The sequence below is a fragment of the Cephus cinctus genome, unplaced genomic scaffold (genome assembly GCF_000341935.2).
Source record: "Cephus cinctus unplaced genomic scaffold, Ccin1 Ccin1_scaffold0690, whole genome shotgun sequence".
Taxonomy (NCBI): Eukaryota; Metazoa; Arthropoda; class Insecta; order Hymenoptera; family Cephidae; genus Cephus; species Cephus cinctus.
In genome coordinates, this window is record NW_014333313.1 from 1,533,272 (window position 1) to 1,546,317 (window position 13,046).

Genomic DNA, 13,046 nt, shown 5'->3' on the forward strand with positions numbered 1-13,046 from the left:
GAACTTTCTCCAACGTACTGTATATACTGCAAATATCGGAGTCACTGGACACGTGGCACCCTTGACTCGAAGTAACTTGGTCATTTTTGTACACGACGCTTGTGCACACGGCTCAGACAGTCCTCCATTAAAGCTACAAATATTCGACGCCAAATTCTTGGAATTTCGTGTTCCAGATTTTGACACTTGCAAATTATATTCTGTGTACGATATTTGAGATGCTACTGCATTTTTTTGATAAATTAAAAATCATTCACTATACATGTATATGATATGGATATTGGAAACAGATCATTTTAAGAAAATTTTTTAATTATATTGAAACATTTTCCGCCAGTCTCGAGTTTCCTAAATTAACATCAGTTGCTGAACAAAAGAACAATTTTCCCCAAGCTCCGGCCTACTGCCAAAGGGAACGTTTTTATTGTGAGTTGAGTTTATTGGACGTCGGGACCGAAACGTCGACAGTTTTCAGCTCGTATCGACTTTACAGCCCTGAGCATTTTGCCGTGCCAATTAACCTTTTCAAATAAACCGTTCGAAAGTTCCGAGTGATTAATTTAATTTCGAAATTTTGTTCAAAATCTCTTCAAGAATATCTTGATATTTATTTTATTTATAAGCACAGTTACTATATACTTACATGTAATTTATGTATTTAACGATAATCAATGTTATATTTTCAAGTGGGTCAATTAATTATTCATATTAATAAAAATCTGTATGTCCTATCCAAGAATGAACGATTAAATTCTTATATTCGCAAGGTTTCATCATTTGGATATTACAAGTTTGGAGCATTGGGATTCACAAATGAAGTGTTCATATAGTGGTAATAATCAAATACTATTGTAATATATACAGACGAATAGTTTATTAATGGTTAGTACCTTGCACATAATATAGTCATGTATAGTCGGTCCATGAGTAAAATAGCTTAATGCGACACATGAAAGTAATTTTGTATTTTTCGATATATCACTTTATGCTATTTTACTCGTGGACCGACTATATTATAATTAAGAATTATATTTATCAGGCTTTCAACAAATTCATTTGACGTTTTAACAATGTATCTAATAATGCAGTCGATATTTACAAATATGTGTATCGCAGATTAAACAGAATGATAGCAAAATGAGAGAATCAGCGAGAATGAAAAAAGGAAAGCTAAAAACTTATTTGTTCACCTGCATATGACTCGTTACAATTTCAATATTAAATATAGTTGACCGAGTAACTAAATTATGCAAAATAACTAATCGTTTAATCAGCGAATTACAGTACATACGGGAGTAACATTATCGGAAGAGAATGAAATCACCCGAAATGGTCCCACGACAGAATTCATAATGAACTCAATTAGTTAAATTAATTAAATTTACATCGCAAACTTTTTGCCTCGATTAAATGACTTATTAAAATAAAATAAAGTAGCCATAATAGTCTCACTTAAAAATTACAGAATTAGGGAAAAAAAATTCTTTTTCCGAAATATTTCACTTTGTTCATAATTAAATATAAATGTATATTAAGGACGTACCATTTAGTATTCATGTGTAACGGAAGACAAACATTAATACTGTTCGATTGTTACATTTTTTACAATTACGAACATAAGCATGCGAATTTTGCAAATGATGTTTAGCGCCATTGATTTATTCTACATGGTGTCTCGTAAGTCGTCGAGCCGAGGTCGTTCAGCCGTGCGAAATTCTGCATTCATTCAATTTCGAAATCAAGCTAATAGTCCATAAAATTGTGACTTATAATAAACCCTGTATCGATGATTTTTTTCGCATCGACCAAAGTTCACTTTCGCTTCAGATACTGAGGTACACTTTGTATAGTACAGATTAAAGAGATATAAAATGTATACATATAGTAAACTCCCGTTAAGTGTGTGCTCGATAAGTGAACGCTTTCCCTCGAATCGTTCGTGTCTCTTGCGGATTGGGACATTAGGATTATCCCCATTATCAGCTATGGAGCCTATCATCGTACGAGCACGAAAGCGCTATGTATTTGAAAATAAGAAAGACCCCTACTGTATTTAACTACGACACACCGATAATGCTCTAAAATTAAAAACAATATCAGCCCATTTAGAAATCCCTCGTTACGTTTAGATACTTACAATTAACTTTGATCTGTTGGACGTTATTTCGTTCTACGCTAATTATGCGGGTGCGCGTACCGCCTATCCTGACTTGATCCAATCGCTATTTCCAAATGCGATAATTAATAGTTCTACACTGTTTGTTGGCAGATACTTTTGAAAGTTGCAATGAAAAATAAAAGCCAAGTCAAGCCAGCCGGTCCTAGCATTTAAAACTTTTAATTATTCCACTTTTGATACTCACTACAGCATTTCGATTTATTGCATCAAGAAGGAACTACAATAATGAGAATCAGTTTTTCGGTGAATGCGTGTAACGCGTTAAATAAATCCAAATCATGCATGAAAAATTGAGCATTTTCAAGGAGTATCATCATATTCAAATTATTTTTTTAAGGAATATGATTAATGTATTTATTTGAAACAATATTGTACAGGTGAGACGGGTGAACGAATAGTACATATTTATCAAATATTTTCATAATCATCTAATTGCTCATTATACTTAGCTGGTGTTAAGCAATGAAGCTTTAAAGTGGCTCTGTACTAGTTCCTTCTCGATATTTTTGATTTATTCACACGGTATTAGGTAATGTCGATAAGTAAATAGTTTAGAAAATTCGATCATTTTTGCACTCACAGTCGTTTCTTATATACACTTCACAACTATTTTTTTTTTGTTATTTTCACGCTTTATGTCATATTCTTCATTTATGTGTAACAGTACACTAAGAAATAATCTCGAGGGGTAGGTACAATTCACAGTTGAAAAAAAAGAAACGGGCGTAAGTAGAAAACTTTTCGTTAACTTTTGAAATCCTTCGATGGATTCATTGTCACATTTAAAATTAAACCTTATTTCTTATTCCGAGTTCTTCGTCTGTTCATAATTTCTCGCATCTATGTAAGAGGCGGTTTCCCTATGAAGTGAGTATATTTCTTACAGACGGGGTAGCTACCCTGCTCAGAAACTGTTGGCACGTTCGAATGTCGTCTTTGACAATCTCGGAGACCATTTTTCGTTGGCTTTTGACTGCCATTTCCACAATCCAGGGCATATCGTAATTCACTTGCCATCTCTGAACACAGTGATTTCTGAAAATTGTAGAAAAACAATTGTAACGGTTACTCCTTATATTTTCAACTCAAAATATTACACAATGTACATTATAAGAATAGCATTGTCTTTATTTGACGCAACGAAAAAGCAAAGTGTTTTATAGTCTAAATTTATTCATTTATTGATGAAATCTAAAAAAGCAATATCATAAAAACATACAAATCATGCAGCATTTCTTGTACGCATTTTTAACAAATGTTTTTTAATGAGTTCTTGAATTATGTTTATATTAATTGCAAAACTGCAAAATGTACAATGATTAAGCTCGATACACTATCAATAAGTTCTACAAGTTCTATAAGTTGAATAGTATATATATATATTTTTTTGCTCACCTCCTGCGAGTCCATGGCGAGAGAGGCAAGAAACATTGCGACACAACTAACAATGTCATACTAAACTGTTACAGCAGTCAAGAAAGTTTTAGTACGATGTAAATCTACTATAATAGAATAAAGAGGCCCCCGGAACATTTAAATTATGAAATATAATTATTTTGATCATCTACATAATACTCTGAATAACTAAAACTCGCTGCGAGTATGTTATTTATACATAATTCGTCAAATATTTATTAAACCGTTATGTTAATATAAAGAGGATTACAATATTGAAGAATAAACCAGACCTAATGCTGGTCTTAGTGCGCGTTCGACGAATTATACAAATTGTCATGTTTTCTAATATAATTTGAAAGCTGAAAATTATTTGAGTATCGAACGAAGCGGATAAAGCCTTCGTCGTCTGAAACAATAGACTGAATACACATTTTGGCACAAAGGCACCACAGAGGACAATGGTTATGAAAATTTCTTCTGTATGAATATGAATACATGGAGCTACCCATAATATATAATTAACAACAATTTAGTAGTAAAAGCTTCATCGAACTATTTCAATTTAAAATATAGAATAACAAAAATGTACAAAATTCGATTGAAATAAATTAATATCTTCCAGAGGCCTAATAATTTTCATAGAAATCGTATAAGACGTACACCTAATAAAACTTCCTTGTACAGTGTTAATCATCAGAATACTTTACTTATGGCTATTTTAATGTAATCCCTTTAATTATCAATAGTCATATATTATACTTTATGAATTCAGACATAACGTTTTATATCGAATAACCGAGTGTTGGAGTTCGCAGTTTCTTCTGGCATCGCATACCGAATTAGTACGCTAATTAGTATTCGCTCTGGATTAATGAACAATGACAATAGGCAATTAATAATTGATTGTTAACAGACCGAGATATTTTCGAGGAAAAAAAAAAAACTTAAATCCTCCGTAAGCAGTGCGTGTAAGCCTTGAGCAATAATATAAATAAAAATAAAACAATCACACTTTTAGTTCGTGAAACATCGAATTTTTCGCCTTATTTACTAATCGTGAATTTGGATGCACGAAATCTACGAACTCCGCATTTAATCGCGTAGGCCCATCAACTACGTAATATGTACAATAAAATGTCTATTCGCTATAAGTCTATACATTCACTATCTATTTGGTATAAAATGGTGATTGTTTTTTTTTTTTAAATATCCGTTATTTTCAGTGGGTTACACGTGTTATTCGAGAAATTGAATATCGTTCGTTAGTATTCGTTCATTAATTAGCCCGGGAGACTAGAACTCACTGTGGGCTGTAATCTCTTCGTTAATTAATCTAATATTTGATATGAGCAAATGGCAGACATGTTGACCTCTCCAATTTTGCTTCGATTCGTTTTCTGCAACTGTTACGTAACTTCGCGCAAACAAATGGCGTTAGATTCATAATAAGTAAATGATTTGTTGATTCATGAATTAAAAATTTATATATGGATCCTTCTTACTCTCGGCGATTCTAATCAGCCTGTTTCGTTAAGCGACAATAACGGTAGATCTAGAATCGCGAAAGAAAGCAGCTCGATGTGCGCACAAACCTGGCGATTTGGACAGATTTTTGAGACACGGCCTGTGGAAGTTGGACTCGTGTGTCTTTATCTTTAGACTTTTATTTTTTGTTAAAATCACATAAGTCAGTCTGCATTCTCGTAATTGAACCTTCTAATTGTAAGTTATTTGAGGATTTGTTCTTCTATGTGGAATGACGTCACAGTTCGATAGACATTACATAGAGTTGTTATTAATAAGCATGAGTACAAAAAATTGGAAAGGTCAAGGTTCGTAGCTTTAACTTTTGATTATTTATCGTTAATTTACAGTTCCGTCACTCGTGATGGAGTTCTTCGTTAGGTCCATTCTCGGGTCAAGAACAGTTAAGAAACACCGGGCTTGGAGTCTGTTTTTGAAGAGTCGCTCAAAGTACTCGCTAGTGTAGATCTGTAAAACCTTCGCAGATCGGTTTCCCCGAGGATTTCTGCTTCTAAAACAGAACACCAAAATGCCCGGTAAGATACAGAAAGATTAGTAGCGTAATGGAATAACAGTGAACGAATGCATCTTAGAAAGGTAATTGAAGGATAATGTAATACCAACTGAAAAAAAAAATTGGTCCACGAGAAATATTCAATTAAATTATAAAATATGAATAATCTCAAATGAATTGATCAAAGTATATAAGGTCAAGTTATACGTCACGTATATATTTATATAATAATAAGAAAAAAGGATTAATGATAATTTCAAAATGAAATAGCAGTAACCCAACAATTGTTATTTATAGGCAGAAATCGATAAAACAAAAGGTCATTATGTCATGTCAAACCGCATTCTCGAAATCCGACCAGGAGCAGCAATATCACGGCATCTGGTGCCACGTGAAATTGTTTGAATTAGAGTCCGCGTGGTCAAGCATGTAAAGCTGTATATCCGTATTTACGGACGGTCACTCAAACAGGGTTATTTTTTTCCCGTTCCAAACTTGGATAAGCAGCTATTGCGAATAACGTGACAAGTTGCATGTACCTTACTGACTACGGAGCACCCCACTTCATGGTCATTGATTTCGTTCAGTGTGATCTCAACTGTTGGACTCGTTTTAGTTTTACATTGAAAATAACTTAATAAGACAAGAAATTTCAATGTAAAAAAAGTGATAAAAAGAAACGTTACAGGAAATGAGATGAACAATTAATATTAAAGTTACGATCATTAGACCCGAGTGATCTTGTATTTGGTCCTGGACCATTAAAGAGGAACTCCACCATCGTGCGAACATCAACTGATGTATTCTCGTGGTATATCAGGATAAATCGCGTCCGGATCAAGATGCGTATTGGGTGTCGTGCAACTAGGTTCGACACCATCTTCCTCGTGTTATCTGACCCCACTCACCCGCTCTTCGACGGCGACTTTTCGACTCTTCCAGACGAATTCGCAGACGGCTATTACGCAAGCGACACCCATCCCACCCATGAGGACGACGAAGACGCCGCCAACGTTCGCAAGGCCGAGTTCATTCGCTGCTGAACTGCTCTTGGAGGTGTCGTCCTGTAAGGAGGACTTTTTTTTAGAGAAAAAGTCCCACGAGAGATGGGATTGCATTAATAGCATTTTTGCATTTTGAAAAATAAGGAATAGATACGGTAGAGCGCGGAAGGCTTCAATTAATTTTCAAACGAATATTTTGTACTTGTGTCAAAGGTCTCTCTAAAAGTCACTTTTAAAGGTGACTTAATAATCTCGAGTAGATTTTTATAAATTTAATAGCTGTATATCGTTAATTTTCTTTTTAGATATTAAGTTGCAGGATGTGCCATAGAAACTCAAGTACAGGTTTCGATGTTAAGTTTCGAGCCGAGAACTAAGTGGAATATTATTTTTGCAGACAAAGACAACAAATTGTTAATAACAAGACAAGAATACAGTTAAATATTCGCTTGGATAGTTTGAGTTGTGTGAAATCTTTGGTATGTTTGTCATTATGATAACGTAACGTTAAGTTCCTAAATTTGAGAAAATTGCGGGCAAGTATTATCGAGAAACATGCATTGAATGGAAAATCAGATAAAGATTAACGTAAGTATACAGAAACATACCCTACAGGAACCGCCGCCGCGTTTTTCTTTCCACCACCTTGTTTTCAGTACATGAAGTTTTCCCTCTTCTTGAAGTTTTAGGATGGCTCCGCTTATGGCTGTTCGGTATGGCGAATCTGAAGTTTAAATTGCTTTTAAGAACGGTTCCGGTGAAAAATATGCGTAGCTAAGCTTCTATACTAATGCACAAATTAACGTTCCTAGTACCCTTAGTCCTTCTCCATATTTTGCAGGTATACTTTTGATATATATATATAATATATAAACTATATGTATATATACGGGATATATATTGTGACGTGTTTTTCAATTCATAGTCAAGTTAAAGGGGTCTCAACCAATCAGAATGATTTGTTCTCAAAATTTATTATTGCCAAAGCAGTCAGTTTTGGAATACCGATGAGGTGCCTCCGGCTAGCTCGCGCTCCTGTATTATCAGTTGATAGTTTTTTCGGCTTCGTCGCATATACGTTACGTCAGTCGTGTAGTTATCGGTCGTGTAGTTCCCGCGTTCGCTCACGAAGAGTTAAGAAAATCCTACGGATTTTACGTGTGAGTCTCGGTGTGCAGTTTTTTGTCAGTGCTGTGCCCAGAGAGTGTCAACGGTTTTTCGGGCTCCACGGATTAGCTGAGCCAGCTCCTGTGAGTATTCCCAATTCATTAATTGGTGAAGGGATTTCGATTTTGTAACATCCGTTTCGCGTTCTTTTACGTTCGTGTTTGCTTGCTCTTTGCATTTTGCGTTATTTACCTGACGGTTAGTCCAACTCTCTCTACCATAACCTAGCCTGAGCCGCCCTGGATTTCCGGTACTGTCCGCTTCCGTTTGCGCGTCCAATTGCGTTGGTGGATTTTACGCGACCCCTCAAAATCGAAGCTTTCGGTCGCGTTTCTCGATTTTACGCGACTCCAAAAATCTATAGAATCCGTTATGCTACCGTCCGTTGCGATAGGTTACGTCAGAGCTCTCGTTATGCTGGAGCTGATGCAGTTCCACCTCATCTGCCAGGACGTACCGGCTTTTCAGTTCCCGGTGAAATAAGAATAGACTGTCGGGTGCATGGTGGAAGGATGGACGGCCGGAGGTGGCATAGGTTAGTTCTCGGATTCGCGTTATCAGTGTCGAGTTAAGAAAATACGTCACAATATAATACGAAAAAAATGGTATATTCAAAATATACATAAAACAATTTGTTTACTACATTCAACCTATATGACATTTTCATGGGGGATGGTGTAAAACAATATTAGAAAAAAAAAGAACGATATTGGCATAAATACTTACTGGGTGGCATAGCAATTCCGTAACCCTTGGAATCTAAGTATCCGCCAACTTGAGTGAGTTCGCAGTTTCTCTCAATTACGTATTCGATCGAAGTGGATTCCATTAGGAATGCGTAGTTGCCCTTTCCCTTGACCACTCTCTCCACGCCCTCAACGTTGCTAGACGTGAACACGGACGGTCTCGCTGACTCCATGAAAGACCACATGCGCTGGTACGTCGAGAAATTCGAATCCTGCATCAGGAAACAGACTACCGTTTGCATTGGATAGATCAAGCATTGGCCAAGATCAGAATCTGTTGCTATTCTAGGTACGAGCATTACTCGATTTCCAAACTGGGAATTCGGAATCTGGAATTACGCGCTCGTCATTTCAGCAAGTATCCCAGTAATTCCTCTGTAATCTCCCATGGTAGAAACGCGTTAGAGACGTTCGATATGTAATTTTATCCATCGAGTACGGCGTCTCCATATAAACACCCGTATCTTATATTTCCAAGATTTTGGTCTGACCTGATCTATATACATTAAATTTTATTCATCTTCATTGATAAGTCTTCGAGACGTCTTCTAGTTGTATGGAAAGTTTATTCGCTGATCTTGCTTTTTTATGAAACATTAATCAATCATGTAATCTGCTTAGGAATTGGGAGGCTGAGGTCGTCGCTGACACGATACTTGAAAAAAGTATAGAAAAGTTACGAGTATTTCTCGACTTCGTAAATAAAAAATGTGTACAAGGTCGGATGAATATAGAATTATACTAAATTTTCATCGATGAGGATGAAGGATGATCAATATGAAATGGATATTGTTGAGATAAAATGGTGCTTACCCTGAAGAAAGCCGCAGTGCTGCCACCTTTTAATGCACCGTATTTTATTTTCGTCTGTTTGGCCAAATCCTCGGCGCTCTCAATCGGCGAATCCATTCTTTCGACCGTGAGAAAGGCGGCCAGATTTGCAGTGTACGATGAGATCATTATCAAGGTGAAGAACCACCACATGCCGGCGACCATCCGCGTGGAAACAGCCCTGCGATCAAAATTTTTCCAATGCAGCGGGTCGGTACGAATGTTTTATATTTTATTATGAAATTTTATAAATTTTACAATGTAAAATAAATGTAATTGAATGCATCTAAAAAATTAAATTTACTCAGCCCAACGATTAATATTGTGAATTATTAATTATTAATCAAGCGATCTACGATATCGATATATACGGTATAGAAACAACTACGTGAAGAGCTTGTTACAATCAATTTTTCAAATGTGCCATAAAGCTTATTGGGTGTCAAGTTACATATGGGTGTGAAAATTGCTGGATGCTGTAATGCAATCTTTAACTACGTTTCACATAATTTTTTCCTAATTTAAAATTTCTCTAAGGGCCTCTCGTGCACACATGAGAAAATTCCTTAAATAAATTAATAACGTTTCTCGTTACCTTTCCTTCCTCGAGCGACTAACTGCTACGGTTGTATGATTTGTTCAAATTACTTGATTACTGTTTTAATTCAAATTTCTTCGCAATTTACTCTCTTTCGGATATTCTCATGGAATTTTACGTTTCACGTACATTGCAGATGTTATTATTACATATAATTAGCGAAGAAATTAAATGTCTAACAAAAGTATAATTACTGTTGTAGATTCGTGAAATGTAATCTCCTATGAGAAAGATTAAATATAATAATAGCTTGAGGTACTTTTGAGCTGCTGCTGCTGCTGCTACTACACAACTGAATATTTCCACTTAAATGAAAAAAAAAGATCTTCCTTTCTAGAAAGCTCCTTGAACAAAGACATCAACTGCCATAAAAATACCTTTCATCAAATTACGTACATGATTTAATTATAATTCCTCATTCAATTCGATATTCATTCCAGTAATGAATTACAAGAAAGTTCTGATTCTCATAAATTTTAAACTTTGAAAGAGAGTTCATCTGCCACTCTTATTATTTTCAGTTCAAAAACGTCTTAAGCATCTTATCTTTGATATTAATCCCATAAACCGTCCAAGGTACGAACGATAACGTTGAATGAAGTAGTTGCATCAGATATCTCAAAAGCTCATGAACGATGTCACCGAGTGTCTCAAGAAAAGATTGTCAGAGGAAAGAGAGGTAATGAGAGAGATAAAAGAACGTAAAATAGGTTCAGGATGATTAATAATAGATAAACAGATTAATCCAGCAGTAACGTAGGCTATTGCAGCAAGCCTACGATATAGCATCCAGACTATCGTATTTAATAGCCTATAGTCGGTGTTGTGACCTATCGTGTTGTCGGCTGCGAAGCGCTTGGTAACGATCTTAAGTTTACGATGACACCAGTCCAGGACCAGTAGTTATTGAAAGAGAAGACTTACTTCGGTGCTATATCAGAGCCTTGCTGCATGAGCGAGCCTATGGTGAACCAGAGCGAGTTCAGGAGGGTAAACTCGTTCTCGAGGACCTCGGACTGCGCGTTGCACGGATGGGGATTCTCCCACTCGTAAGGGCTGAACCTGCAGACACGTGAAAGGAAAGGGATGGGATTAGATCTCAGAGCCGTAACGAAAAAAATAGCGGCAAATTCAAATAGCAGGAAGTCCTTGAGCAACACAACCGGCAGTCGATTCCATCCAGACGACACAGAGTACCGTCGTAGTGTCCAGAGATTCTGCTTCTGGTTACGACTCTGAGGATACTTTGGATATTATGCAGACGTGACGTCACTCGTACAATACTTCCTCTCCTGCGCAATCCGTTATCCTGTGATCCTCGAGACAATGGTTAGCGAATTTGCATGCACTTAACACACGCACGCACAGGAGACACAAATATAGATCAATCGATACACGTGCTGCGTTATCCAATGGTTCAGAACTTCCTGTTAAAATTTTTCAACGTGATGCACAATTGTTTACAGTCAGTACTTGAGAGAGGACAGAGAGATAGGAATTTGAAAATAGAACACCAGATCAAGCTTAGGTTTTTTTTTTGTTTTTTTGTGAAAAATGGAAACAAGACGGGGAAAGGGAGCAGGGCTTACTTGGGTAAAATGTCACAACCCTGACGCATTAGGGAGCCAATGGTAAACCACATGCAGTTGAGCAGCTTGAAACGGTTCTCCAGGTGATCCGGATTTTTGTTGCATCGATGAGGATTGTACCACTCGTACGGTGTAAATCTGAATATATCAACTAGACAGAATTAATGTTTTGATCGATACTGATGAATTATTATAGGAAGCTCTGTGTCCTGGGAAAATTGCTTCAAGGGGCGTTATCACCCCACGCTACCCGATTGACTTTGACTTTGCGTGGTATACGGTATAATTACGAAATTCTTACGTGAACTCCCTTCCATATCAATGCACGTCTATAGGTATTTCCAAACTATGCGGTGCGAATTAATCCGATATGTCCGTCCCTTAGTATATAGCTTATTGATTGCACGTTACTCGCCTGGCTAATATGAAGAGTAAAACCGAGACTCCGAGATAAGCCGTGGCCATGTAGATCCACACGTCGAGACTGAGAGGACTGAGAAACGAGAAGAGATTCGGTGGCTGCTTTATGGGCTTGCGATATAGTATACGGATACCTGTGAATAATAATTAATAAGTAAATTTAAAAAAATTATAAATAATTAATTAATCTTAAAGGCGATAAAAGAATCTTACCGAGATTCATGAAGGGCATCGTGAAGTCTACCGCTTGTTCTCGATCGTAGGTGATGGTAAGGTCGGCAATGGCCATATCGGCTTTCTGATCGAGAAGCTCCTTTATCATTCCATCCCATTCCTTTGTCTCCCTATTAATCGATCCGTATCGTCCATCGGGCACCAGCCGGAAGGTATAATTAAATCCAAGGAGCCGTGATATCTCGTGTATAAGGTCGATACTGTATCCTTCGAATTGGGCATTTCCAACGAGCTTCTCGCTGGAGTCCTTCCGCATGCAGTACGGCGAACTCTGTCGTTCGACAAAGGAATAATACTCATGAAAATCATATTGGCCTTCAGGACGTCGAATACAAACGTACATAATAAGGAACGAGGGTTAATATAAGCAGCGACGAATCTTACACAGAAGAAGATTACACGAGATTCTCTATAAAGATTAAACGCATAGAATAACTATCATTCGTGTAGAATAATTAAAAGCTCATTAACGATCCAGGCTTGATATCGTTAAGATTTAAAGGGAATTTCACGAAAATAGAGGGTTATCAAAAAATTTTATAACGGGAAAATAAAATTCACTAATAATTAATTTCACACTACACGTTGACGCAACACCCCAAGTGAACGGTTCAAGGTTGAAGTAAAGTGCGAAAGCTCAAAAGTTTCTTCGGGCTAAGGATCGAACCTGAGGGGAATCACAGTCGACGTGGTGGATACGAGGTGAAAAATCATTCCACGGCTCCTTCGAATTGAGCGTTTTGATGAGAATGAAGCGTAAGGAGAAACTTGTACCCAGTTACGGCGCAATGAATAAAAGCTAACGTCGGCACTACAGCGAGCATAGTTTCTTCTCGGGGGGG

The 13,046-nt window shown here is 36.8% G+C and overlaps 1 protein-coding gene across 17 annotated transcripts in view; it reads right to left on the reverse strand.

Annotated features, from left to right (window-relative positions):
• Positions 1-844: 844 nt before the first annotated feature.
• Positions 845-13,046, reverse strand: part of LOC107269920 (glutamate receptor ionotropic, kainate 2) — a 154,331-nt gene continuing 142,129 nt past the window's right edge. For 9 of the 17 annotated variants that reach the window (XM_025087314.1, XM_025087316.1, XM_025087311.1 and 6 more), the window contains 8 exons: positions 12,184-12,475; positions 11,966-12,104; positions 10,886-11,023; positions 9,346-9,544; positions 8,513-8,744; positions 7,228-7,343; positions 6,523-6,691; positions 845-3,216 (listed from right to left, as the gene is read on the reverse strand). In XM_025087314.1, coding sequence (XP_024943082.1) covers positions 3,020-3,216; positions 6,523-6,691; positions 7,228-7,343; positions 8,513-8,744; positions 9,346-9,544; positions 10,886-11,023; positions 11,966-12,104; positions 12,184-12,475 — 1,482 coding nt within the window. In that variant the 3' untranslated portion in view covers positions 845-3,019. Of the gene's footprint in view, positions 3,217-3,537; positions 5,613-6,522; positions 6,692-7,227; positions 7,344-8,512; positions 8,745-8,786; positions 9,188-9,345; positions 9,545-10,885; positions 11,024-11,550; positions 11,689-11,965; positions 12,105-12,183; positions 12,476-13,046 lie in introns of those variants that run through there. The other 8 variants (XM_025087320.1, XM_015744349.2, XM_025087318.1 and 5 more) reach the window with 8 other exon arrangements.